The sequence below is a fragment of the Pleurodeles waltl genome, chromosome 2_1 (assembly GCF_031143425.1).
Source record: "Pleurodeles waltl isolate 20211129_DDA chromosome 2_1, aPleWal1.hap1.20221129, whole genome shotgun sequence".
In the NCBI taxonomy this organism is placed as follows: Eukaryota; Metazoa; Chordata; class Amphibia; order Caudata; family Salamandridae; genus Pleurodeles; species Pleurodeles waltl.
In genome coordinates this window covers 93263084-93288869 of record NC_090438.1, presented here as the reverse complement: position 1 = coordinate 93288869, position 25786 = coordinate 93263084, and the positions used below count along the sequence as shown (strand labels likewise).

Genomic DNA, 25786 nt, shown 5'->3' with positions numbered 1-25786 from the left:
TTGCCAATGCATTATGAATAACTGTCTGCTTGGCAATCATTTATAAATTTAGCAGATGGTACCTCCACCATGGGGACGGACTAATTTACTCTGTCCCACTGGCAGAACAACAGGCTGGTCCGTCAAATAATAAATCAGGCCCTTAGACCCTTGAATAAGAAAGATTTATAAACATTCAGGAATTCACAGAATCCAAATGGGTACACTATGAAAATCTAAGCAAATAAATGGTTTTCTGGTGTACTCATGGCCAATGAAGCGAATTTCAGATGATGGGACACATTGAGGAAAATCTGCTCAATTATGTATGCTTGCTGAAATGTGCGAAAGCATATTTACATTTTTTTTTTCTCCACTGGGAAACTGTTCCATTGGGATAAATTCTCCTTGTGCTACAATCTTGTTCCATTATTTTCCTTTCTGAAAAGGTAATCCCTCAATCATTATAGGAGTACATTTCCAGGATGAGAAATGTTGGCTTCAAGGCCACAATTGTTCAAAATAGAAGAACTTTCATGAACTTGAGTTTCCACCAGGGGTCACTTCATTAGAGTCAAATTATTACGGCAACAAATGTCCTCACTTAAATGTTAACCTTACTCTTTCGTACAGCCAAGTAACAGGCACAGTGCCTTTCACATCAATCAATACATGCACTATGCCATTTAAGTGAGGCCACTGTTTGCCATAATATTTGGAATCCAGTGAAGTAATTCCCCACGTCACCCCTTTAGCCCCAAGTGAAACTCAAGTTAAATAAAAAGTGCTCCTACTTGATAGACAAAATGTTGGTGAATTTAAAAAAAATCCAGATCTGTGGGCGTTCATCAAATCTTTGTTGGCCAACAGCTCACCAATGCCGGATCCAAGTGCTTGTCAGATATTTACTCAAGCTGCTAATTCATAACGCTAGAGGATTGTTGGCATTAGTGTATCCAATATGTGTGTGGAAATATCCAGATCCTAGTTCTCTAATCACTTTTGTGCAAAATCATTCTGAATCAGGCCATTCTTACTGCCGCTGACAATAAAATACACATTACTGTGCTGATATCTCTTATCCTACAAGAAGTTAACTACCACAGAAAAAGCAGTTATAGCTGCAAAAGGTTGGAAGTGGCCAATCCGTACAGATGGCTCCTTTCATGCATTTACTCCAAGAGGTGGCTACTGATCCAATGGCATGTTTAATCAGATCTCTTTTAGACACTTGGGTAAATTAAGAACAAGGAAGAGAATCCAAAAACACTACTTTAAAGGCCAATTAATAAACATTAATGCTAACATAAATCCTATCTGCAATAAGACCAAGGTGGTGAAGATATATGTGAGGACGTTAGTCTGGGTATGCAGAGGGAATCAGGAGAATCTCTTTCCCCTGGTAGAGTAAAATACTGCTCAGAATGCAGAACAGTGTGTTAACTATATTTTGAGTACTACCTTTTTAGATCACTCCCAAAAGACTGAGATAAAATCAGATTTGTGCAACAGGAAACGACAGAAACGCAAGTCAAAACTAAGTGCATTTTGAAATACTTGGCAATCATGTTCCAGAGCTTAGGCACTAGTGTCTTTTTAGCACATGTCAACACAATGTAACCACCAGTGATCATGCTGAGTAACACACATGAAGGGCAACCGAAGCTTGAGAATGATCTAAAGTTGAAATGCTGCTTCATGCACCCATCCAAAATTGTAAAGCAAGTGAAGAAAATAGAGTGGCCTAAACTTGGCAACAAGGCAGCAAAAATGTTTAGTTAAACACTAACGATAGTGATGGCATTGTGAGGGAAGTCTTTCAACAAGGCCGCCCTAGGGCTTCCTACCCACTGAGTTGAAGTCAGACGGAATTTCTCTAAAATCTGAAAAAAAAAAAAAATGATTTGCACAACTACTGTAAGAAGTAAATGTCGTTCTTCGGAGTGCCATTTGGATTTTTTTTCCCCATGTGTACAAACAAACTGCCTCAGACAAGACAATGCCACAGGACAGCTGCTGAAGAATGTACAGATACAACAAATATTGGACAGAAATGTGCAATAATTCATCAGTCTGGGGGTATTTGAGGTCAGTAACAGTCGAGCAGCACCATTAAACAGTTGAGAACGCCAATGGAAGCGCGATCGCTAAGGCTGCAGCATCAAATTACTAGTGGATCAATGTTTCTACTGCAGTTGCTGCAATGGATGGGTGCATCATTCTTCATTGCGGCACATGTAACAATTATGCATGCTGTCCTCAATATGCTCTTGCAAAAAATGCCCATGAACGTGCATTTGTTGAACGTTGGCAGATCATATTCTAGGAAAAGGCGATATCACACCTCTACCGCCCTTTTTCATACATTCCCTTTTCGGCAGATGAACGGCTGCACCAGCACTGTGCTCTGTTGTATCACAATACAAATCAGACCGAGATTCATTTCATTGTTTTCTTTCTGTGCTTCTCATAAGAGTGGCCTGGGCCTCTAAGCATGCTCGTCGAGTCAGCAAACTCTGAATGGGAGAACACAGACTTTGTAGACTTGTTGCCAGGGTGCCTTTTTGGAGGCACAACAAGGATGAATGCTGTACATCTAAGTCCCAGCATTGCTGATCAGTTGGTCTCCACACCAATCTGAACGGCTGAATGGCTTCCAATTCCAGGCAGATCTTTATTAGCACTGAGGTCCTCTCTGTTGTTTTGACTCAGTTCACGGATATCACTGAGCGCTTCTGTGTCAGTGCCATTGGAAAGCTTGACAAGTGCAATATCTTCACAGTCCATTGGTGCTTTCAACTTGGGGGAGACAGAGGCTTCATGTGAAGCATTAATATGATCTGACAGACTGCTGACTTCATTCGAGTGCTGATCATCACATACAGGCAGTTTCTGTAGGTGAAAAGAAAAAAAAAAGGAAATTAAAAAAATCTAACTTTTTTTTGTCAATGATAGCACAATTTAGCAAAGTTATGAATCCTTCCAAACTGGCCAATACAGTTATAAAACAGGCATTTCAAAATTTACCATCACCAAGGTACTCATTATCAAATCATCCGATGTCATAAAACATAACTTGGGAATTCAGATAGGATATCAAATGGTTTCTCATGTAATGGAACTGGTAATTCAACTGAACTCAAAAGAATATAAAGCAAGCAGTTCTATGGTCTATTTTTATACTGTGCATTCTGGATTTACCAACAACGGAGTCAAGCAATAAGGGGCAACAACATCACAGAACACGATGTAAGAATTTGCCAGGCCTGTTATTACAAAAAGGAACCATATGTTCACCCAACAAATACTTGACTTTCACCATGGTGACAAAGACTTGAAGGTGAAATATCGAAAATGTAACACAATATCATAAATGATCGCAATGTGCTTTTAAACTTCCCCATGACCACAACATCCTAGGAGGGTGTTACACACTGCCACGGAAGACAGTAAACCTCATGAATTACCAAAGACCCTTAGCAGTGGTACAATACAGACTAATACATTTTTTAATTTGATTGCACGATCACTAATATAAAAGAATGGATAAAACCCATGGCACCAGATGAATTATAAAAGGTGGATGAAATAGAAAGAATAATGATTTTGTGTCTGACATCTGGCAAAGAAGATAAATTCGAATTACAATTCCAGGTTTTCTTTTGGCTAAAGATGAAGATGAATGGGGGAAAAGTATAATTAAACACAATTCACCAATTCAACGTCACAAAAGAAACAAAACAATTATGAAAACAAAGTTAAAAATCCATTGAACTACACTTTCATTTAAGCCAATACTATGGCAGATGCCCAGTTATTAAACAAATCATAGTGACAAAGTCACCACACAACTTAAAGGGCAATTGTATCAGATGGTCTCTGCTTGAAATCCAACATTCCTTTACGAAAAAGCCTGTGTCAATATGGATCCTGCATGAAGGCTGGTAACCTGCTGAAGAAAGCTCCTTAGATAGGAACCAAAGCTAAAGCAGCCATGGTGGAATTCGTAAATCACTGCAGGATTTTGGAGCCCGTAGAAAAGGAAAACAGTGGTGAAAGGTTTTGCTGCTACTTTGGAACAAAAGGAGGAATAATCAACACTTCAGACAGGCTTCTGTTGCGATGCCCACAAAAGGACAGACAAGGAGAGGAACCTAATTTCACCCAGAAATATCAAGGAGAGGATGTCTATACAGAATATTGAAAAAAAAGCATGTGCGTTAGGATTGAGAACTTATACCAAATGATCTTCATAGAAACAGCCCTACTTTATAAGAAAGTGAGTCAGAGTGCGCTTAGAGACACTGGACGACCTTCCTTAATGAAATCAGGTGTGGATTTGGGCGATTAGTTAGAGGAATCCCAGATGTACTGAGGGCCCAAATCTCTTCTTTATGTGGTGCAGCCAGTGGAGAACATTATGCTCTTTCCAGAACTATTAAATCATTGTGTAAGAACTCTTGTTGGATTAAGTTAGATCTTTGTTCAATATAAGAGGAAGGAGTGCTAGGAGAATGTTGATTTAGTTGTAGCTTAGTTAAACAAGTTACTTACTTTTGGTAACTCTCTTTCCTGTAGGTACTCTAACCACAGACTGCTCACCCTTAGAATATACCTTAGGTGCCAGACTGGATCTAGAAGTTTTCACAGGAGTGCTTAAGAGGACCTCTAGGGGGCGCAATGCTGCTCCACACTGGCTTTCTTAAACCACAGAAGTGACAGAGCAGCGCTGCATGCAAGCACCGCCCGTGCTTGTTATCAGTTTCTTCATGACTCTTTCAGCACCGTTGAACACGGAGCACAAAACAATTTTCGGTACCAGTGTGCAGATCTGTAATTTGCAACCTTTTTAGATGGTAACAAGAAATCATACTGCAGAACGGGGAGATGGGAGGGCAGTAAGGAATCCACCAGAAACAGCATTACTGAAGGCATCATGTTGATGGCTACTTCTAATCATAGATTCCTTAAGGTGGAAAGTCCGTGGAGCAGGCTCAGACCAAAAAATCTTGCAAGACCGAACAAGCAAAATGCTCTTCCCATCAGACCTAGCTGTCAAAGAAGTAGTTCTTTGTGAATGTGTGTACTGCTGGCCCTGTTGTAGCTGACATATCTGTACAGATATGCAGTGGTAGCAGCAAAGGACCCGCTGGAATGAGCCTTCAGTCCTTCTGGAGGATGCTTTTCTGGCTAAAGCATAGCAGATCTTAATGCAGAGGGCTAGCCACCAGGACAAAGTCCTTCTCGCGACCCCCCTTACCTTTCTTTGCCTATGAGCATCACGCAAAAAAGCTGGTTACACATCCAATGGTCTTCGGTGCAATCCATGCAAAAGGGTAAGGCATAAGGGGTTCAGTCAAATTAGTCCCTCCTCCTCTTTTGAGGGGTGAGGAGAAGCAAAGAAAGTTGGGACGGTGATTGATTTACCAACATAGTAAGAGTCATGAAATTTTGCATAAAAAGCCTCCCTGGTCCTCAACAAGAGTTAGTCTGGGAAAAAAATAGGTAAGAAAGCTGCACCATCACAGCCGGCAGCTCACTCATGTGACCAGTTGAAGTTACTGCGATGAGGGAAACCGGTTTAAGTGAGAAGATGCAACAAGCAGGTGTGCAGTTGCTCAAAGGAGATGCAAAAAACACCTGCCCAGTGGCTCAAAGGGGGTGCACTTGAGGAACGTCAGGGCCAAATTTAGATCCTACTGTGGCATTACAAATGGTTTGGAAGGAAGCATGTGTCAAATTTTTAATGAACTGCATCACTACAGGAGATTTAAACAAGGAAGGTTTGTCAGTCAAAAACAAAGGGCTGAAACAACTGACAAATAACCTTTAGTGGTGCCCACTGCAAGACTATGCTTGGCTAAAAGCAAAACAAACTATAAAACCTCTGATAATTAGGTTTATAAGGGGGCTGTGTTGTGGACTCCACACCAAATCACAAATTTGGCCCAGGGACCTGCGTAAATGGTCTTCATAGAGGTCAGACAGGCCACAAGGATAATATTCATACCTTCAGGGAGTAGCTCGAACACAAGTAACTGCTGTCACTCAATCCCCACACAGGTGTAGATTGTACAGGTTGAGGTGCAGAGCCCTGACCTGCTGCTGCAAGAGAAGATCCTCCAAAAGCGACAGCCTGATTGCAAGACAGATGCTCAGGAGTTCAGGTTCTACAATCTCCTGATCCAATTCGTAGCCAATATGATGACTTGGGTTGAGAAAAGCATACAGGGGTACCATGCTACACTCTAGCCTGAATGTGTCTCCTAGAGAGATGTTTCTTGGGAACTCCAACATGAAGAGGTTTTGACTGTGCATTGTCAGTGTTGGGAAAAATATCCTGCCAGGGTTCTCCCAAATGTTGGAAGATGCCATCCACCATCCCGGGATGTAAATGTCATTCATGATCCACCATGTGTTGCTGGTTGAGCTTGTCTGCACTGGCGTTTAAAGATCCTGCCAGGTGCTTTACAATCAGGGAGAGGCCTTGAAAATCCATCCATCTCCAGAGGTCCTGTACCTCCAGGCACAGGAACCTACTCTGCCCTGCTTGTTGCAGTACCACATGGAGGTAGGGTTGACTGTGAGAACCTTTTCATGAATGGCACAAAGTCCTTTAAAACCAGGCAGCCGGACCATAGTTCAAACAGCTTCATGGGGGCTAGGTTTTCACCAGAGACCGCTAATTTCCATCTCTCCTAGATGACCTCCCTAGTGAAGTATCGTTAGGCACCACCAGTTCTGGCTGGGGAAGGGAGAGTGGTCTGCTGCTGGTCAGGATGTAGTCAAGCGGCCACTTAGCAGATCTGTGCAGTCTCCTCCAAAAACGTGGATGACGTTCACCAGGTTCCTTTGGTGCTGGGACCTCTAAGCCTTCAGATCCCACTGCAGAGCCTGCATATGCAATCTGGCAAAGTGGACAAGCAAGACGCACTAGGCTATCAGACTATGAAGTCTCAACCCTGAATGTCCTTGACTGCTTGCGGAGGAAGAAAAGCCCTGAACAGAGCTGTGTCCAAATCAAATCAAATCAAATCATTAACATTTATAAAGCGCGCTACTCACCCGTGCGGGTCTCAAGGCGCTAGGGGAAAAAGGGGGGGGGGTTATCGCTGTTCGAACAGCCAGGTCTTTAGGAGTCTCCGGAAAGCGGAGTGGTCCTGGGTGGTCCTGAGGCTGGTGGGGAGGGAGTTCTAGGTCTTGGCCGCCAGGAAGGAGAAGAGTCTTTAAGATCAAAGGCTTTAAGATGAAAGTCTGACAGGATTTTAGGAATAAATTTAGGGATTGTACGAAGGATTACCCGGTCATCTTTAAATTGTAGGAATGGTTCCTGAATAGTAAGAACTTGAATCTCACCGACACGCCTGGGAGCAACTTTCCAAGATGAGTACTTTTTATTCCACTCTGTGAATAGGCTCAAATGGGTGTTTCATGAGCAGTGATAGCACTGTGTTCAGATGCCAAAATAGAGGAGGAAGTCTAACTGGAGGGAAGACCCTAAACAAGCCTTTGAGGAACTGTATGAATAGCCTAGAGGACCATAATGAAGGAGACACAGATGACCTTCTGAAACAAGATATGGCTGCCAGGTGAACTCTGATGAATGCACGAGCTAATCCTGAACTTGCCAAATGTAGCAGGTACGGCAATATCTGCTCCAATGATGAGGATAGTGGATGTATCATTTTCCACTTACACCATAAACAAAATCTTTTCCATTTGTGAGAAGTCTTGTTGGTACTATCTGCTCTGGCCCTGGCGAGTATCTCTCTACATTCCGGAGGGATGTTTAGATGGGCAAATTCATTGTGTTCAGGAGCCAGGCTGATAATTTCAGAGACTTGGGATCCGGGTGCAGGATTTGGCCTTTTCTTGTTGTCAGAAGATAAGGTGACACCATCAATTGAATGTGAGGTTTCTCTGACAGAAGGAGAAGTTCTGTAAACCAATGTTGGCAAGGCCATCTAGGGACTACTAATATGAGTCTGCGAGGCTCTATTTTCATCTTCATGAGAAGCCTTGGAATCAGGAGAACGGGCAGAAAAGTGCAGGCAAAGACTATGCACCAGGACATTGAAAATGCATTTCCCCCCACGATCCTGGAAGGTAATGCCAGCTTGCATAGAATCGGCGCTTAGTGTTCTGGGGGTTTACAAAGAAGTCGCAATTGGGTTTGCCCCTCTGCAAGAATATCTGGTTGAGTCCCTCCTGACTCATTTCCCACTTGTGGCAAGAGGACTTTAGTGTGCTGAGAGTGTCCACAATCTTGTTTTGTGTCCCTGCGACATGCTCCGCTCGTAGATGCACTCCATTTTGATTAGAACAATTCCAGATGTCTTGAGACTCTCAAGAGGGGAAGTGTTCTTGTACCTCTTGTTTGTTTAAGTAGTGCATCGCTGTTGTGTTGTCCGTTTGTATGAGAACTGCAGAGTTCTTTATCTTTGGAAGGAAAACCTGTAAAGCCAAATGCAATGCCTTGAGCTTGAGTAGGTTGATGTGACAGTTCTGAAGAGGCGTTTGCCACTTTCTGCTGACCTGTAAGTCCTGGAAGTATGCTACCCATCCCTCCAGGGAAGAGTCAGTAGTAATGACCAACAGAAAGGATTGAACAAGAAAGGAAAGGCTTACTGCAAGGTATGTCTTTAGCGTCCACCAATATAAGGCTTCGATCGTGACTGGAGATATTTTGATGGTATCGTTGAACAAACCTGTCATCTGTACCAACTGAAGATCTCTTTTCTCTGAACAGACTTTGCCAAGGATATGATCTTCATTTGTCTTTCTGATGTGGGTAAGGCCTTGTTGTTGACTGTGTCTAGTGTCGCTCCTAGAAAGGTTATAACCCACGATGGCTGGGGTTTTAGTTTTTTTCTAATTAAGAGCAAGATCCAGCCCGTTGAATAGGGCTATTCAGACCTCCATTGACCTCTGTGTAGCTCAATCGGAATGTGTCTTGATGATCCAGTCGTCTAACTATGGGAAAACTTGGTGTTTCTGTTTCCTTAAAAAGGCTGCTACAGGTGCCAGACACTTAGTGAATATCCTAGGAGCAGACTTCAGGACAAAGGGAAGAACTTTAAACTGGTAGTAAGCTCTCAGCTACTGTGAATCGTAGGAATTTTCTGTGAGCAGGATGGATGGAGATGTTAAAATATGCATCTTGCAAGTCTGGAGTTGACATATAATCTTTGTGGTTTGGACGCAGTAGAATAACTTGCAATGTGATCATGTGGAATGATTGTTTTTTGAGATACGTGTTGAGATCTCTAAGGTCGAGGATAGGCCACCATTCTTTCCCCTTCTTGCAAATGAGAAAGAAACTGGAACAGAATCACTTTCCTTTTTGTGAAAAAGGGACTCTCTATCGCTCCCTTTCTTGAGCATGGTCTTGACCTCGAACTTGAGCAGTTATAGATGTCTGGGAATAAAGGTGAGTGGTGGGTTTGATGGTGGAATCTGAATAAATTCTAAGGTGTGGCTGAACTGAACAAGGTTTAGTACCCATTGGCCCGATGTTATCTCCTGCCACCGTTAGGTGAACTGGGATATTTTTCCACCTAGTCTGAGTAGTGGAGACAAAGGAGTAGCCGGAGCCTGTAACAGGTCATTGGCGACAACCTGTTTTTTTCCCTGGCGCATTGCTCTCCCGCCAGTTGGAGGTCTGTAGTATGGCGCTTGCAGAGGCTGCCTTTGGGAATGCTGTGGGTGAAATTGTTGAGTGGTAGATGTGTAGGAGGGATAGCAGTACTGATAATAGCCTCCTCTAAATGATGGCATCTCTTCCTCTGGCAAAGGCGACATCTTGAACTGTAGAGTCCCCAGAGATCTAGCCATATCCATGTCTGTTTTGACTGCTTGCAGAGCTTTAATGACATGTTTGCTGAAAAGGGCCTTTCCTCAAAGGAAAGATCTAAAATCTTGTTTTGCACCTCTGGTCTGAGGGTGGTAGCCTCAAGCCAACCCTGTCTTCCCATTCCTGCAGAACCTGCCAGTTGTCTAAATGCAGTGGTGGCGGTATCCACTGCACAGTCTTTGATTTCCAATGTGGCGCGCTCCCCAATCTTGTAACATCTTTGCCTCTGTCTTGGCTTCTTCCGGGAGTTGGGCTATATATGGGGCAATGTCAGCCCATAATTGTATCTGCCTAAAACAACCAGGGAATGTGCCGACCTAAATGTTAGTACAGACATTGGACAATATTGAAAAGGATTTTTCCTCAATCGTCGTCCCTCCTTATTCGGGTGTGCAGAGATCGGAGTGGATTTGTTCTTGGATCACCCCGGGGTACCTGCGTTATTGTTGAATCTGGCTTTGGATGGCCAGTTAGACAAGCTGAGGCGTCTTCCGGGACTTTGTATTTCTTGTTTAAGCGTGGAAGAACGGCTGTTACTATGGATGGGTTTTTCATTACTTTTAAGCCTTCTTCCCAGATGTAAATGACAATGGCCATAAATCTTACACTTTTTTAAAATGGTTCTTTAAAGTCACGTAAAAAACAGTCCATCTGTTTAGTGAGCATGGAGAGTGTGAATCTTTTAGCTGCTCTTTCTTGTAAATTGTGGAAACCCCCTATGTCTTCCGGTGGTGAGTCTACTGGGGCGGGGAATGGAGATGATGGTGTGAAGATGAGGTATTCATCCCATTCTGAATGGGTGTCTTGGGGCTCCTCTTCCTCTCTCGCTTCCTCAGAGGTATCAGGGTTGTGGAGAAGTGATGTCTGCAGTGTAGGTCTTGCAGAAGTAGGAAATAACATAGGCCTTTGTGCTGGAGTGGACGGCTGAGAAGTGGGAGGTGGAGAAGCTGTGGACGTTTGCTTTGCCACGGCTGTTGTAGAGGCAAATCGCTTCTTAAAGCCTGAGAGCATAAGCTAAAGATCTGAAATCAAAGCGCCAGGTAGACAGATCATTTCCTCCTGAAATGGCTGTTGATACTGTTCATGTGAAGGTTAATACTCTTTCTGTTCATATTCCTGCTCCTATCATTCTTCATAATCTTGACATTTTACATGCATCTCTGAGGGACTATGTGCACCCCAAATGGTCTTTCATGATCTAAGTCTTCTTCCTCCAAGTGATGGAATGGTACAGGGGTGTCACCTTGCTAGGAGACGTGTTCTGGTGTCAACTTGCTTTTACAATGTTCTGGATTCTTTTCTGTCATCAACAGATCTGTTATTTCCTTCTTACTTGCCATCAACTGAGAAGTTGAAGACTGTTGTTGTTGTTGGCAAGGTAGTCCGTGACGACGGTGGAGCTGCCAACAGTGCCGTCGATGATGCATTCATAGAGATCTTCAGAGTGAAAGGTCTGGTTATAGGTGCAGTCATCAACAAGAAGGAAGAGGTGGTGGACAACGTTGCTACTGTTGAAGTTGTCGTCGTCACTGATGCCGTTGTATATGTATTCTTCGTTGATGACTATGTATCTGTTGGCGGAGATGAAGAAGGCTTTTTGAAGAAATGTCTAATCTTATGAGAAGGTGTAGGTGGCTAAGAGGATGATTACCTGGCATTTTCTGAAGTTTTTCTCTCTCCTTTTTAGCAGAAGAATTCTCCTTTTGAGGAGATTTTGAACAGCCCTTGTACAACTCATGGGTGGTCGTTTTGTGGTTTTCCTTGGCTGCTCTGAGGAATATCTGGAATGGTAGGATCTTTCCCTCTAATAGGATTTCCTTGAGGTGACCAAGGAGTCCTCACTATCAGAGTAAAAAACTGGCTCTTTTCTAGTCTTGAGTTTCTGAAGCCAAATTGGCAGCCTTCCATCCCTGTCCTTCAAGGTCTTAGATGAAAAGGTATGACATATCTTACAGTCTTTAGCAGAATGGTCTGGGTAGAGATAGTAAATGCAGTCTTTGAGAGGGTCTTCTGAGTGAAGCCTCTTTTTTCCACAGGAACTGCAAGTCCTGCAGACTTTTCTTTTTTTTGTTTGACATGATGAACAGAAGTAAGTCTCAGCCTTTCTGAAGAAAGAACGCTGTGGAACCGAGGAAAAATACTTTCCTAGCACAAAAAAAATACAGAAATTCGTTCTTGAAATTATCTAAGAAGGAAAGAACTGAGCAGAGCCCCGTGGAGACTCCCTAGCACATGTGGTAGAAAATCTGAGGGACTGGAGCTTCTCTCTGAAGTGTTCTAAAAGGGCAGAGCAGCCTGATTGTCAGACAGATAAGTTTGGTCTCTTTTTTAAATAGACTGATAGATTGCAAGATTGAAGGGCCTAGGGCCTTTCATATTCTACACCTATCTTTCCATTGCTATTATATGTTACTGGGGACTCCCATCTTGACAACAGGGAATGATTCAAGCATGTGAATCTATGAAAGTTTCAATGCTAGAGTACATATTTAGTTACTGTGTGCAGAAAAGCATTCAGACATGAAGGATCTAAAATAGGGCGAAGGCCTCTGCCTTATCTTTGGCAGAAGGTAATAGCAGGAGTAACAACCCACTCATATTTTGGAGACTAACACCCTCTTAACAACCCCTTTGGACAGAACAGTTGGCACCTCCTGCAGTAAGATGGATAGATGCTCCTCTGAGATTCACTCAGGCGTAAGCCGCAGAGGGTCAGAAAAAAAGCAAGAGTGCATAACCCTAATAGACGGTCTGGAAGACTCATCTGTCAGAGACTGCCTCCTTTGGAGAAAATGTTTGACCTGTCTCCTGCATGGTGGTTGTGTGAAGTTAAGGGCAATCTAAAGCAGTTAGAAGCCAGACGTTACAGGAAAGGAGGCCGGAGAAGAACATTGTCCCTGGTGACCTGCACAATGTCACCTTGATCACTGATCACAAAGGGGCTGGGTGACTGTTTCAGTGGTGGCACAGCTTGGTATTGTCTATACACCAAACCGCTTAAGTTGCCTTGGAAGGGTAGAAACTGATGAGGGAACTGTCTGGCCAAGGTGAAAAGGCCCAAGGAATGTGCAGAGGCCCTGCTTTTCCTTAAACCACTCAAAAGCAAAACCAGCCTTTTTGCCAAACAGGCAGGGCCTATCAAAAGGCAAATTCACAAGGGATGCCTGAGCATCCACAGAAAAGCTTGCAGATCGCATCCACACGTTGCAATGAGCGCACTACTGCCAACTTGTTGCCCTAAACAATCGGTAGTGTCCAGGCCACACTGAATAACATATTTGGCTGCATCCTGGTCATCTTAAATAGTTTGAGCTAAGGAGGCTCTGAACTCTTCTTGCTGGCTATGTCCCACAGGGTGTGCGTAAAATGGCCTATTGGGCAGACCGCATTATCTCATCTCAGTGCTTTGGTGGCTGAAGAAAACATTTGCTTCCTGAATACCTCAATCCTTTTTGACTCACTGTATGGAGGAGTTGTGTGGAATGTTTTAGAATTCACTTTGCTAGTAGAAGCCTGGACCACCAAACTCTCAGGAGTGGGACGCTGCTTAAGGAATTTATTGGGCACAGGTCTGTGGTGTCTGGCCACTTGTCTGTTCCCCGGTGCGCAACAGCAAGGCTCTGTTTGACTGCCCAAAAGAACATCAGTCAGGGCTTCACAAAATGGAAGTATTCATATGAGGCTGGCCCAGGTTGCAATACCTCAGTAAGGACATTTGTCTTGACTTCAACAGAAGTTACCTGTAGGTTCAGCACCCACTACATCAAATGGGGAGAAATCAACCCTTTATCAGGGAATGCATCAATCTCACTGGCCTCCTGTTAGTCAATATAGAAAGTGTCATCATCGTAATTTGGGGGTAAATCATCCCCAATATCATCTGCCGTCAATGTCAGGAGATCAGAACCTGGTCAGAATCTGAGCCAAAAAAGGTGGATGAGTCTCTGAGGATGGCTGTGTTAAGAGAGAGTGTTTTATCGGAGTCACATCATATGGGGCCCGGGTGAGCTGATGTGGAGTCCAAGTGTGACCTTGGTTGGGGTCCAGACAGATTTGCTTGGGTTGGCAGGAAATCAGCCAATTTCAGGGCCAGATCGATGAAGAAGAAACTGGCGCAGGTCTTGGAGACAGAACAGAGGTCAGCATGGAACCAGCAATGGGCTCCTGGAGCTCAGACTTAGCAGAGGACAGATATGCCAGAGGTAACCAGAATTGAGGCCCCTGTGGATCCCTGGGGTAGAGGGTGCACCAGAGGAAACTACAGGGAGTGCAGAATTATTAGGCAAGTAGTATTTTTGAGGATTAATTTTATTATTGAACAACAACCATGTTCTCAATGAACCCAAAAAACTAATTAATATCAAAGTTGAATATTTTTGGAAGTAGTTTGTAGTTTGTTTTTAGTTTGAGCTATGTTAGGGGGATATCTGTGTGTGCAGGTGACTATTACTGTGCATAATTATTAGGCAACTTAACAAAAAAAAATATATACCCATTTCAATTATTTATTATTACCAGTGAAACCAATATAACATCTCAACATTCACAAATATACATTTCTGACATTCAAAAACAAAACAAAAACAAATCAGTGACCAATATAGCCACCTTTCTTTGCAAGGACACTCAAAAGCCTGCCATCCATGGATTCTGTCAGTGTTTTGATCTGTTCACCATCAACATTGCGTGCAGCAGCAACCACAGCCTCCCAGACACTGTTCAGAGAGGTGTACTGTTTTCCCTCCTTGTAAATCTCACATTTGATGATGGACCACAGGTTCTCAATGGGGTTCAGATCAGGTGAACAAGGAGGCCATGTCATTAGATTTCCTTCTTTTATACCCTTTCTTGCCAGCCACGCTGTGGAGTACTTGGACGCGTGTGATGGAGCATTGTCCTGCATGAAAATCATGTTTTTCTTGAAGGATGCAGACTTCTTCCTGTACCACTGCTTGAAGAAGGTGTCTTCCAGGAACTGGCAGTAGGACTGGGAGTTGAGCTTGACTCCATCCTCAACCCGAAAAGGCCTCACAAGCTCATCTTTGATGATACCAGCCCAAACCAGTACTCCACCTCCACCTTGCTGGCGTCTGAGTCGGACTGGAGCGCTCTGCCCTTTACCAATCCAGCCACGGGCCCATCCATCTGGCCCATCAAGACTCACTCTCATTTCATCAGTCCATAAAACCTTAGAAAAATCAGTCTTGAGATATTTCTTGGCCCAGTCTTGACGTTTCAGCTTGTGTGTCTTGTTCAGTGGTGGTCGTCTTTCAGCCTTTCTTACCTTGGCCATGTCTCTGAGTATTGCACACCTTGTGCTTTTGGGCACTCCAGTGATGTTGCAGCTCTGAAATATGGCCAAACTGGTGGCAAGTGGCATCGTGGCAGCTGCACGCTTGACTTTTCTCAGTTCATGGGCAGTTATTTTGCGCCTTGGTTTTTCCACACGCTTCTTGCGACCCTGTTGACTATTTTGAATGAAACGCTTGATTGTTCGATGATCACGCTTCAGAAGCTTTGCAATTTTAAGAGTGCTGCATCCCTCTGCAAGATATCTCACTATTTTTGACTTTTCTGAGCCTGTCAAGTCCTTCTTTTGACCCATTTTGCCAAAGGAAAGGAAGTTGCCTAATAATTATGCACACCTGATATAGGGTGTTGATGTCATTAGACCACACCCCTTCTCATTACAGAGATGCACATCACCTAATATGCTTAATTGGTAGTAGGCTTTCGAGCCTATACAGCTTGGAGTAAGACAACATGCATAAAGAGGATGATGTGGTCAAAATACTCATTTGCCTAATAATTCTGCACTCCCTGTATAAGGATGCTAAAAATACGTAGCATGGCCTCCTTCTGCTGTGGTGTCGGGCGCAGCAGGATCAGCGTGGCATTGACTCCTCAATCGGAGATCGAGAGCAGGATCTATTAGCACCTTGACACCCTTTGGATTTATCTATGGGCATATGAGGCAGAAGGGGGGGCAGCAGGGGGGGTGGGGGGGGGGGAGGGAGTCAAATTCCACTTTGACTTACTCTTCTTCTTTGATTTTGATTTTGACTTTGTCTTACCAAATGGCCTTAAACGTAAAGAAGAGCTGTCATGGTAATGTCCCTAAGAAAGGGGATGGTTTGACACCCTCAACTAGGAGCAAAACACAACATCAGTGACATCTTTCAGTGTTCGGTGACATATAACCCCCTTCAATATCTTGGATCGCCTTCAGGTGCATGAGGGCACATATTTGGAAACATACCCGAGTCCAAACATCAAACGCACACCTTGTGCGAGTCCATCTCCAACAGTCATAACATAGTTTGAATTCTACAGGCTTCGGTGGAGGGCTTGTTTCCTTGCCCAATGGGAAGCAATTTGGAAGAATTTGTCACCCATCAAAAACTGGAAGCAGAGCTATGAATCCATACTTAAAGGTTTAGAAAGAAAAGAACTGGCGTTGATGCACAGGTGGTGGTGCTTACATGCAGCTTTACTCAGTTACTTCCGAGGCAGAACAAGGCCAACGTGGAGCCGCAGAGCACCTTCTTGCAGTGCAGGACCACTGTTGTTAAAAGTTCCAGATCCAGAGTTGTGCGGGGAGGAATCTGTGGTTAGGAGTACCCATCAGAACTATAATGACCACAACATTTAACCAGATTTGGGTGCAATAATAGGCATCATGTTGCCTAAATGCTCAGTCTGGAGAGTCTTTCAATGCTTTGGTGATTATAGTTCCCTCATATTTGTTAATGCAAGAATGTAAAAGTAGCCTGCACAGGACATGGATCGCCAATGCCACATTTCAGCCCCCACACTCACTCTGCGCCTTACCAAGGTGGTCAAACCACAGTCAAACCTCGATCTCAGCAAACACAGCAGATTCTCTATCTCAAAGACAAGACTGTTACATCAAGACTATCAGAAGGAGGACAATTCAAACAAATATCTGTTGAAAACAGAGAAGCACCGTGTAAATCAACCCCCACCTCCTCTTAGTTCTTCCTTTTGAAAACATAGTACACACCATCAACAGCAATAACCTTCTTAAACCTCAGTGACTTTTCAATAGCTTGTCGCTGTGGCAAACGTTTTACCACTCTTGATCTAAAACATAAATCAGCAGCATTAACTCTCCAAAACCAAAAATGACAAGCCTCCCACTTCTTTCACAAAGCCCTATTGCCAGCATTCTAAAGCCTCCTGGAATTGGCAGCGCTGATAGAAATACGCTTCATGACCGGTCCAACAACGAAGTACTGATGTCCTCATAAAAGAGAAGACATAAGTCCTCTATTCTCACAAACGGTACACTTGAAGCACTACTATCATTTATGAGAGGGGTATATACCTCCACAACAGGCCTGTCCCACTATAAACACGAAGGATCGTACACTATACAACTCTAACACTGCCATGGTAGACTAAGCAGTTGTTTGACTAAAAGAGAGTCAGAGCTGAAACTCACATGGGTGACCTTATGGTTGAGAACTAATCAACTGTAGTGCATTTTAGGTCGAAAATCCCTGTGACCCTTGTGGATGGCAAGGTAAAAGCCAGTATCACTTCACCAGATGGTCTTCTTGATCACGTCTCTTCAGGTTTTAGGGCTACAGGGTGTCAGGTGTTTGCATAAACCATGAAACAGATATTTTCTACCTGTTGATCCCATAAATATTGCTTCCCTCTTCTCTTTCCTGCACTTTACAGTGGTTCACAAAGTACACACTTGAGTCTTTGGTTTTACATATTTGGACAAATCTGACCTACATCAAGTCCTCACCAAATCCTAACAACAAATAAATCTAAATCTGGATGACAAAATACATAGATTTTAATAGGTCATGTATTACACAAAGAAATAATCCAATGTTAGGGGCCATGTGTGGAAAAAAATGCATCCTTGCAGCTTCCATATCAGTTAAGATGATACCTAGAATCAGTTCAAATAATTATTTGATCATCAAGACCAGTACCATCTGTATATAACACATAAATGTTGTCAGTTTGTTCTGAAGCAGTCCGATTTTGTTAACATATGCCTTGTTCAAAATGTCTCAGAGATTGAGCCGCTGCTACTTATTACCAGAAGAAGAGTTATAAAGACATTTTCAAACTATATAATGTCCATCATCCCACAGTAAGAAAGAGAAAAGGAGAAAGTTCAAGACGGTTGCCAGACTACCCAGAAATGGGAATCAAATCAAGGTCATCCCAAAATCTGACCCACTGATGTTTCTAGAGGTGGCACAGAACCCCAAAGCTACATCCAGGAGAAAACTCAAAACGTACTACTTTTGTGGCGAAGAAATCAGGAAAAAAAACACAGGCTGTCCAAGTAGAAACACAGCTGCAAGGCTTATGTTCGTACCTGAATGAATTACAAGAATTAACTAACAGGGTGTACAACATTGTGTACCTGCATTAAATATAGGACCTCAAGAACAATGTCCTCTGGAGAGAATCAATGCAGAATTACTTGACTAAAAGAACAACATAATTGGTGAAAAAGAAAAGCTGTGCATTACCATAAGAACCTCAGCCCAACTAACAAGCCTGGTGGTGGGAGAGTGCTGACTGACTTGCTTTTCAAGAGGCCTGACAATCATCCATTCTGATATGAATTCATCTCCGTAGTACAGTATTTAACAGCAAACGTAAGACAATCTGCGCAACAGCTAAAACGTGGCTGAAAGTGGGCCGTGTAATTGAACAATGATCCAAAACACACTAGTAAATCTACAATTGAATTGAAGAATAAGGATTTCAGAACTGTCAAATACTAGACCATAATCAACATAGTCATGCTGTGGAAGGACATAAAGATAGCTCTGCACAAACAAATGCACTCAAGCATCACACGCCATAAACAGTTTTATAAGGATGAGGCCATAATTCCCCATAAGTGATATGGGATACAGATTCAATCTTGAGAGGAAATGTTTACTTCAAGTTACTGCTGCTAACGGGTGTTCCTCATGTTACTGGACCATTGGGTGCAGACAGGATGACTCAGTTTGCAAGGAGCACGTTCATCCAAAGTGGTATGGTTAGTGCTACCAAATACAATGACACCAATGTTATAAACTTCGGAAGGATTAAGGCTGAGTGTGGGGTTTAAACTTGTCAACATTAGATTCCTGCAGTGGATGCACTAGGCCATTGACCCATCAGAACCGGGGAAGATGAGGGACAAATATGTTTTAAGAAGTATTATTATAGATTCTTAAATGGATGTACTTCCTTTTTCACATCACTGTATAATGTCATTTAATGTTGTGCTACTCTTATTTTACTGTTGGCATGTATGTTTTATTTTATATGTATCTGAGGACAGCGTCTAAGAGCCTCATGAAATCGTCAACGCTTTAATTTTATTTTTAATATAAAAATAATAATAATACTGTGGTCAGATCAGAGTGCAGCGTGTTCCGAAGGATATGCCCAGCACGGAGAAGGTGTGGCTACCAACCGTAAACAACCAGTTCATGTTGGAGCCGGGTGAGTGATGGATTAGTTATACAAAAGGCAAAAGAGAAGAATGGGCTCAGTTTCTGGAGAATTACTAGGGCTGGTTTAATGTATTTGTAGATTCAGAACACAAAATGGATGCGCGTCTGAGGTAGCTGTAGTTGCATACATTTTTTTTTTTTTTTTTACATAACTTGTGGTAAAGGGAACGCTCTGACATGCATCGAGAACTTTAGGCCCAGACAGTTTCTTAAAATGCAAGTGTATTCTCACCAGAATCCTTGTTATTGGGTATCTTTTATTTCAGGTTCTTCCAGTGCCCACGCTTTTTACATAATATTCGTTCTTGGGACTGTATGAGGAAAAAATGTCATGCATTGCACGAGCAGTGTTTGCAACAAGTGTTTGGAAAGCATATCAGCAATACATTGAGACGGCACCTCAAATGTCACCTTAAGGATTTTGAGGGACACGGGCAAGGAAAATGATGGGGCCCCTGCTAAGAACAACTACGTTTTATTACCTCTTTCAACTTATTCAAAGCCCACGGTACCAAACTATATTTATTTAGTTATACATTAAAGGCTGAGATATAGAAAAAGACAGAGAAAAATTGGACTTTCGCAGGGGCCCCTTGGAAGGTGAGGGCCATGCCTTATGTTTCTGGGTATCTTACCCGCATTTTACACACCAGGCCATATTTCTGATACAATTTACATGAGAGCGGCACGGCACACCTAATAGCATTAAAAAGTGAATCTTGCAGGAGTTTCTCACATATTACAAGCAGAACTATTTAATTTTGCAGCCAAGGTCAATGCAAACAAGGTACTGTTTTACTAAAAGGCTGACTCCTTGACTCATGAGCTGCAGATTGTACTGTGGAATTGTTATGTTACAAAGCAAAGGTGATTTTGGCACACAAAAGAAAATGATGATCTGGAAATAGATAAAAAGTAAAATTAATGCAATCTGTCACTGGACTCTGAAGCCGGGTAAATGGACACTGACTTCAACAGTCAAGCAAATTATATTTAACGCTTTTGGTGGCAGCATTTTGCGCACGAGAGAAATGGGAACTCAAAATACAATATTTGAAACAGATTATCTCGCTTACATCAATGACACAAAACCAGAAACATTACAAAGAAGCATGAGAGAGTAAAATATTCAAATAATGGGAAAAGGTGAAAAAAATACGAAAACAATGGAAGACACAAAATATATACAGACTTTAAGTCGTAAAAAGAGAATAAGGTAGATACTGTTTAATGGTTCAGTTTTCCCATTTGCAAAAGGGCATGTTGTTATTTTGCAATGAGGTAGGAAAGATGTTGCTAAATGGTATTGTAAAACATTGGATCGCCCTTTGCGTCAGGCCCTGGAAAGGCAATATTGAACAACTTTCTGCACCTATGTGGCTTCTGGTCAACCGCACGACTCCTGCCTAAAGACAAAGGTAACCCAAAACATCTTGAGTTGTGTTGTGGCCTACTGTCTTTCCCAACCAATGTCTATGGTAAAGGAACACGGTCTATCTCTAAACAACGGATGGTTACAGGATTCCAGTTCACATTAAAGACTTAACATAAGGTTTGTAAAACGGCGGCTCCTTCGCAGACGATCAGTATGTATACCCTACAGTGATGCAGTCAGCCAGTGATCCCACTCTGATACAGCCAAGAAGATCTGAGAAGACATCTGAAGCCACGTGATGACAACACACCTTTCTGGCCATGGCAGGGTCTCCTTCCAAAAGCATCCTGTGACACATTTTTTACAATTTTTTTAGATGATAGAAGCCTAAAGGTGGGATTATCAAAAGCAGTGTATGGACCTTGTGTTTTGATATGCAGGGAAGCCATTACCTACAGCCACGGTTTTGCAACCTGTTATTCAATTTGGACAGAGCAGCGGAGCACCAGACCCAGGTACCTGTGACTTCACAACCCGGTTATTCACTTCAAGCATTAGGGCAGTGGAGCACCAGGCACAGAACCTGTGCTTCACAACCCCGTTATTTAATTCAGAAATCAGGGCAGTGACGTACGAGGGCCAGACACCTGTGGTTTCATAACCTGGATACTCACTTCAGAGATAAGGACAGTGAACCACCAGGTCTAAACACCTGTGCTTTCACAACCCGGTTACTCGCTTCAGAAATTTGGGCAAAGACACCTGTGCTTTCATAAGCAGGTTACTCAATTCAGACATCAGGGCAGTGAAGCGCTAGGCCCAGACACCTGTGCTTTCATAACCCAGTTATTCAATTCAGACATCAGGGCAGTGAAGCGCTAGGCCCAGACACCTGTGCTTTCATAACCCAGTTATTCAATTCAGACATCACAGCAGTGGAAGCGCTAGGTCCAGGCACCTGTGCTTTCATAACCCAGTTATTCAATTCAGACATCAGGGCAGTGGAAGCGCTAGGCCCAGGCACCTGTGCTTCCATAACCCGGTTATTCAATTCAGACATCACGGCAGTGAAAGCGCCAGGCCCAGGCACCTGTGCTTTCATAACCAGGTTATTCAATTCAGACATCAGGGCAGTGAAGCGCTAGGCCCAGACACCTGTGCTTTCATAACCTGGTTATTCAATTCAGACATCAAGGCACTGAAGCGCTAGGTCCAGACACCTGTGCTTTCATAACCTGGTTATTCAATTCGGACATTCAGGGCAGTGGAAGCGCTAGGCCCAGGCACCTGTGCTTTCATAACCCTGTTATTCAATTCAGACATAACGGCAGTGGAAGCGCTAGGTCCAGGCACCTGTGCTTTCATAACCCAGTTATTCAACTCAGACATCACGGCAGTGGAAGCGCTAGGTCCAGGCACCTGTGCTTTCATAACCCAGTTATTCAACTCAGACATCACGGCAGTGAAGCGCCGGGCCCAGACAACTGTGCTTTCATAACCCGGATATTCAATTCAGACATCACGGCAGTGGAAGTGCCAGGCCCAGGCACCTGTGCTTTCGTAACCCGGTTATTCAATTCAGACATCAGGGCAGTGGAAGTGCCAGGCCCAGACACCTGTGCTTTCGTAACCCGGTTATTCAATTCAGACATCAGGGCAGTGGAAGCGCCAGGCCCAGACACCTGTGCTTTCGTAAGCCGGTTATTCAATTCAGACATCAGGGCAGTGGAAGCCACAGGCCCAGACACCTGTGCTTTCGTAACCCGGTTATTCAATTCAGACATCAAGGCAGTGAAGCACCAGGCCCAGACACCTGTGGTTTCCTAACCCGGTTAATCAGTTCAGACATGAGGGCAGTGAAGCGCCAGGCCCAGACACCTGTGCTTTCATAACCAGGTTATTCACTTCAGACATCAGGGCAGTGAAGCACCAGGCCCAGACACACCTACACTGTGTAAGATGGCACTTCTATTCCACCAACCACCAAACCCTTGGCAGCCCTGGGTCTCTGCACACCCAGGCTGACAGGAAAAAGCAGGCTGTGCTGATAAAAGCAGGGTGCAGCTTCAGTGACGAGGGAGAAGAGACCGCTCAGTGGGTGGTGAGGGAGGAAGGCTGGATGCCAGGTGCTTTTTGTACGGTGGAAGAACGGTTAAGGGAAAGAGGGGAGGCAAAGGATGGATGGGCAGGGAGGCAAGATGCTAGGTATTTTTTAATTTTGGATTGAGTGGGGCTTTTAAAGGTGGTTGGGAAAGGACTCCAAATACTTTACGTGGGGCTGAGGGATCCAAGGTCATTCTGTGCAAAGCTCCTGAAGGGTTCCTGGAGCAGAGCAACAGGATTTGGAAGCATGGAGCATATTTAACATAAAACTGTGGAAGGATGGTTGTCAACAACACACTTTATCATGACTTCAATATGCAGTTATTGGTCTTCAATCCAATACTAATTGGGTATCAATCTGTACTATATCATTGTTTTCTGTAAGAATGACCTCTTCACTGTTGGCAGTTGAAAACAACTGGCTTTGCTGCACTACCTAACAATGTACATAAAAATTGAGTTTTCCATCTCACAATTTCCATGAACTTTGCTAACATGGTCAATCACATGTCCCTTTGAATCCCTGTTAGAAATGGGGTTTCTGGTTGTGGAAAATAACCGGATTACTGGCAGTTACCCCTCTATAAGTCTATGGGGGTCATTATGACCCCGGCGGGTGGCGATAATGTGGCGGTAGTAACGCCAACAGGCTGGTGGCACTTACCGGCACATTAAGACCGTGGCAGACCCGCAACGGTACTACCGCCGATACCGCTAGGCTGCCGCCAGCCTGAAGCCTGGTGGTCCCAGCGGCAGTAATCCACCAGGGCAGCGCTGCAAGAGGCAGTGCCCTGGGGATTACGAGACCCCATCCGCCAGCCTGTCCATGGCGGTAAACACTGCCATTGAATGGGTGGTGGTATGGGAGACTTGTGGGGGCCCTGCAGTGCCATTACACTTGGCATGGGCACTGCAGGGGCCCCCAGGCAGAGCCCCATCGTGCATTCCGCTGCCCGAATTACGGGCAGTGGAATGCGCAACGGGTGCTACTGCACCCGACACACGTCAACATTGCCGCCGGCTCGATTACGAGCCTGCTTCAATGTTGTGTTGACTTTTCCACTGGGCCAGTGGGCGGAAACGCTGTTTTCGTCTGCTGGCCCAGCGGAAATGTCATAATAGGGCGCCAAACATACTGCCAGCACCGGCGGTATGTTGTCGCCCGCGGCTTCGGCGGTCTTTTTTTAAGACTGCCAAAGTCATAATGAGGGCCTATATTTTTTCCTTTTCAGATGCTACCTCTGTGGCTCCTGATCTCGGCACTGTCACCTAGGGCAGTTATCTTTGTAATTGCCTGTAACTCCACTTTGTGTCTAGCAACCACCAAATATCAGCAGATCTGTTTGCAACAGCTAAGAGATAAAGGACTCTGACAGGCATTTGCTTTACTCCCTTGTTGAGCTTGGGACTGTCTCTGCCTTGCTTTATCAACTGACGCTGAACTCTGTCCTGCTTTGTTGTAAGGTCACTTCCTTTGGATGTCCTTGTGGACTACTCGTGAGTGCAGAGACCACTGCTGCTTCTCAGCCGCCTCTTCACTGCTGGGTGTTTTATTGTTTCTACAACACATGAACCATCACGCAAGGGCAGCTAGTATCGTATGCAATCAGGAATGACTGAAAATCGGTGGTGCTTTTATTTACCGATCCCCTCAAAATGAAATTACCTCTCATCTCCTACTCCAAGGACTTCATTGATTTAGGCCCAGTAAATTGATCGAAATAATTCTTGCAGCAGCAGGGATGACCAGAGGCCGCTCTTCTCTGGAAGAAGCCTGCGTGTGCCTTTTGGGGTTCTCCCACTCTGGCTCCCGGGTCCAGAGGCTCCCAGGTCCAGAGGGGGCTTATGTGTAAATTAGTAGGGGAGACTCACCCCATCCCTCCACTGCTCCTCCTGCTAAGGACAGCCCCAACTCAGACCCACAAGAACATCTCAGAGGTGTTCTGTGTGGACTTAACTGAGTTCTGCAGTTTTGCGAAGCACATCCCTTGGCATTGCTTGAGGCGATGGCTAGGACTGCAGGCAGGAGTTTGATGTTTGAAGTTTAGCCTTTAATTATACAATAATGGGGTGTTCCACTTGATCGTTTGCAGCACTCTTCCCTCCAGGCAGGGTCTTCACCCTTCTTATGGCCACTCACTGTTTACTGAAAACCAGAAATGGATGGGACGCAGTGGGGACAGTTAACTTTTCCCTTGTCTTTAAACAGTGACTCGCACGAAGTTGGAACAGAACTAATACATAGAAATGAACAATTAATGGACATAGCGAGGGAAGTAAGAAAAGAAGGTACTGGAGAGCATCACAGTAATTGGATTTTAAAGGGCACCTTTACCCGCCTCCTCCTATACTAGAGGACAGTGGCAAACCACACTGACTGCAGGTGCATGAGATGAGCAGCTCCTGAGCTCCCTTTAAGGCATGGTGGCCAAAAACACACAAGCATGTCTTCTAGGTCAGCACACAACCAGGTCCAGACCTAATGACAGTCCTCAATGCTGGGCTAATGCTACCACGCACCACAAGCAACACTCACTATACCCCCGTTCTCGGAGACCTACACTATGACTGGTGGGACTATAGTCCTCAATATTGGATTAAAGCTACCACGGGCCACCAGCTGACACACACTGTAGCCACGTTCTCTGAGACCTACACTATGATTGGTGGGATTACAGTCCTCAATGCTTGACACCAGTAGCCAACACCCACTGTTACCCTGCTCTCCGAATCCCACTCTATGATTGGTGGGATTACAGTCCTCAATGTTGGGCTAAAGCTACCACACACCACAAGCAACACTCACTATACACCCGTTCTTTGAGACCTACACTATGATTGGTGGGACTACAGTGCTCAGTGCTGTGCTAGACTGCCACACACCACCAGCCAGCACACACTGTACTCCCACGTCCTACACTATGATGGGTGGGAACACAGCCCTCAATGCTGGGCTAAACTGACAGG

The 25786-nt window shown here is 44.1% G+C and overlaps 1 protein-coding gene across 2 annotated transcripts in view; it reads right to left on the bottom strand.

Moving 5' to 3' along the window:
- Positions 1 to 1505: 1505 nt before the first annotated feature.
- Positions 1506 to 25786, bottom strand: part of MTMR8 (myotubularin related protein 8) — a 226249-nt gene continuing 201968 nt past the window's right edge. For both annotated transcript variants that reach the window (XM_069210536.1, XM_069210544.1), the window contains one exon: positions 1506 to 2871. In XM_069210536.1, the coding sequence (XP_069066637.1) occupies positions 2596 to 2871 (276 nt within the window). In that variant the 3' untranslated portion in view covers positions 1506 to 2595. The remainder of the gene's footprint in view (positions 2872 to 25786) is intronic.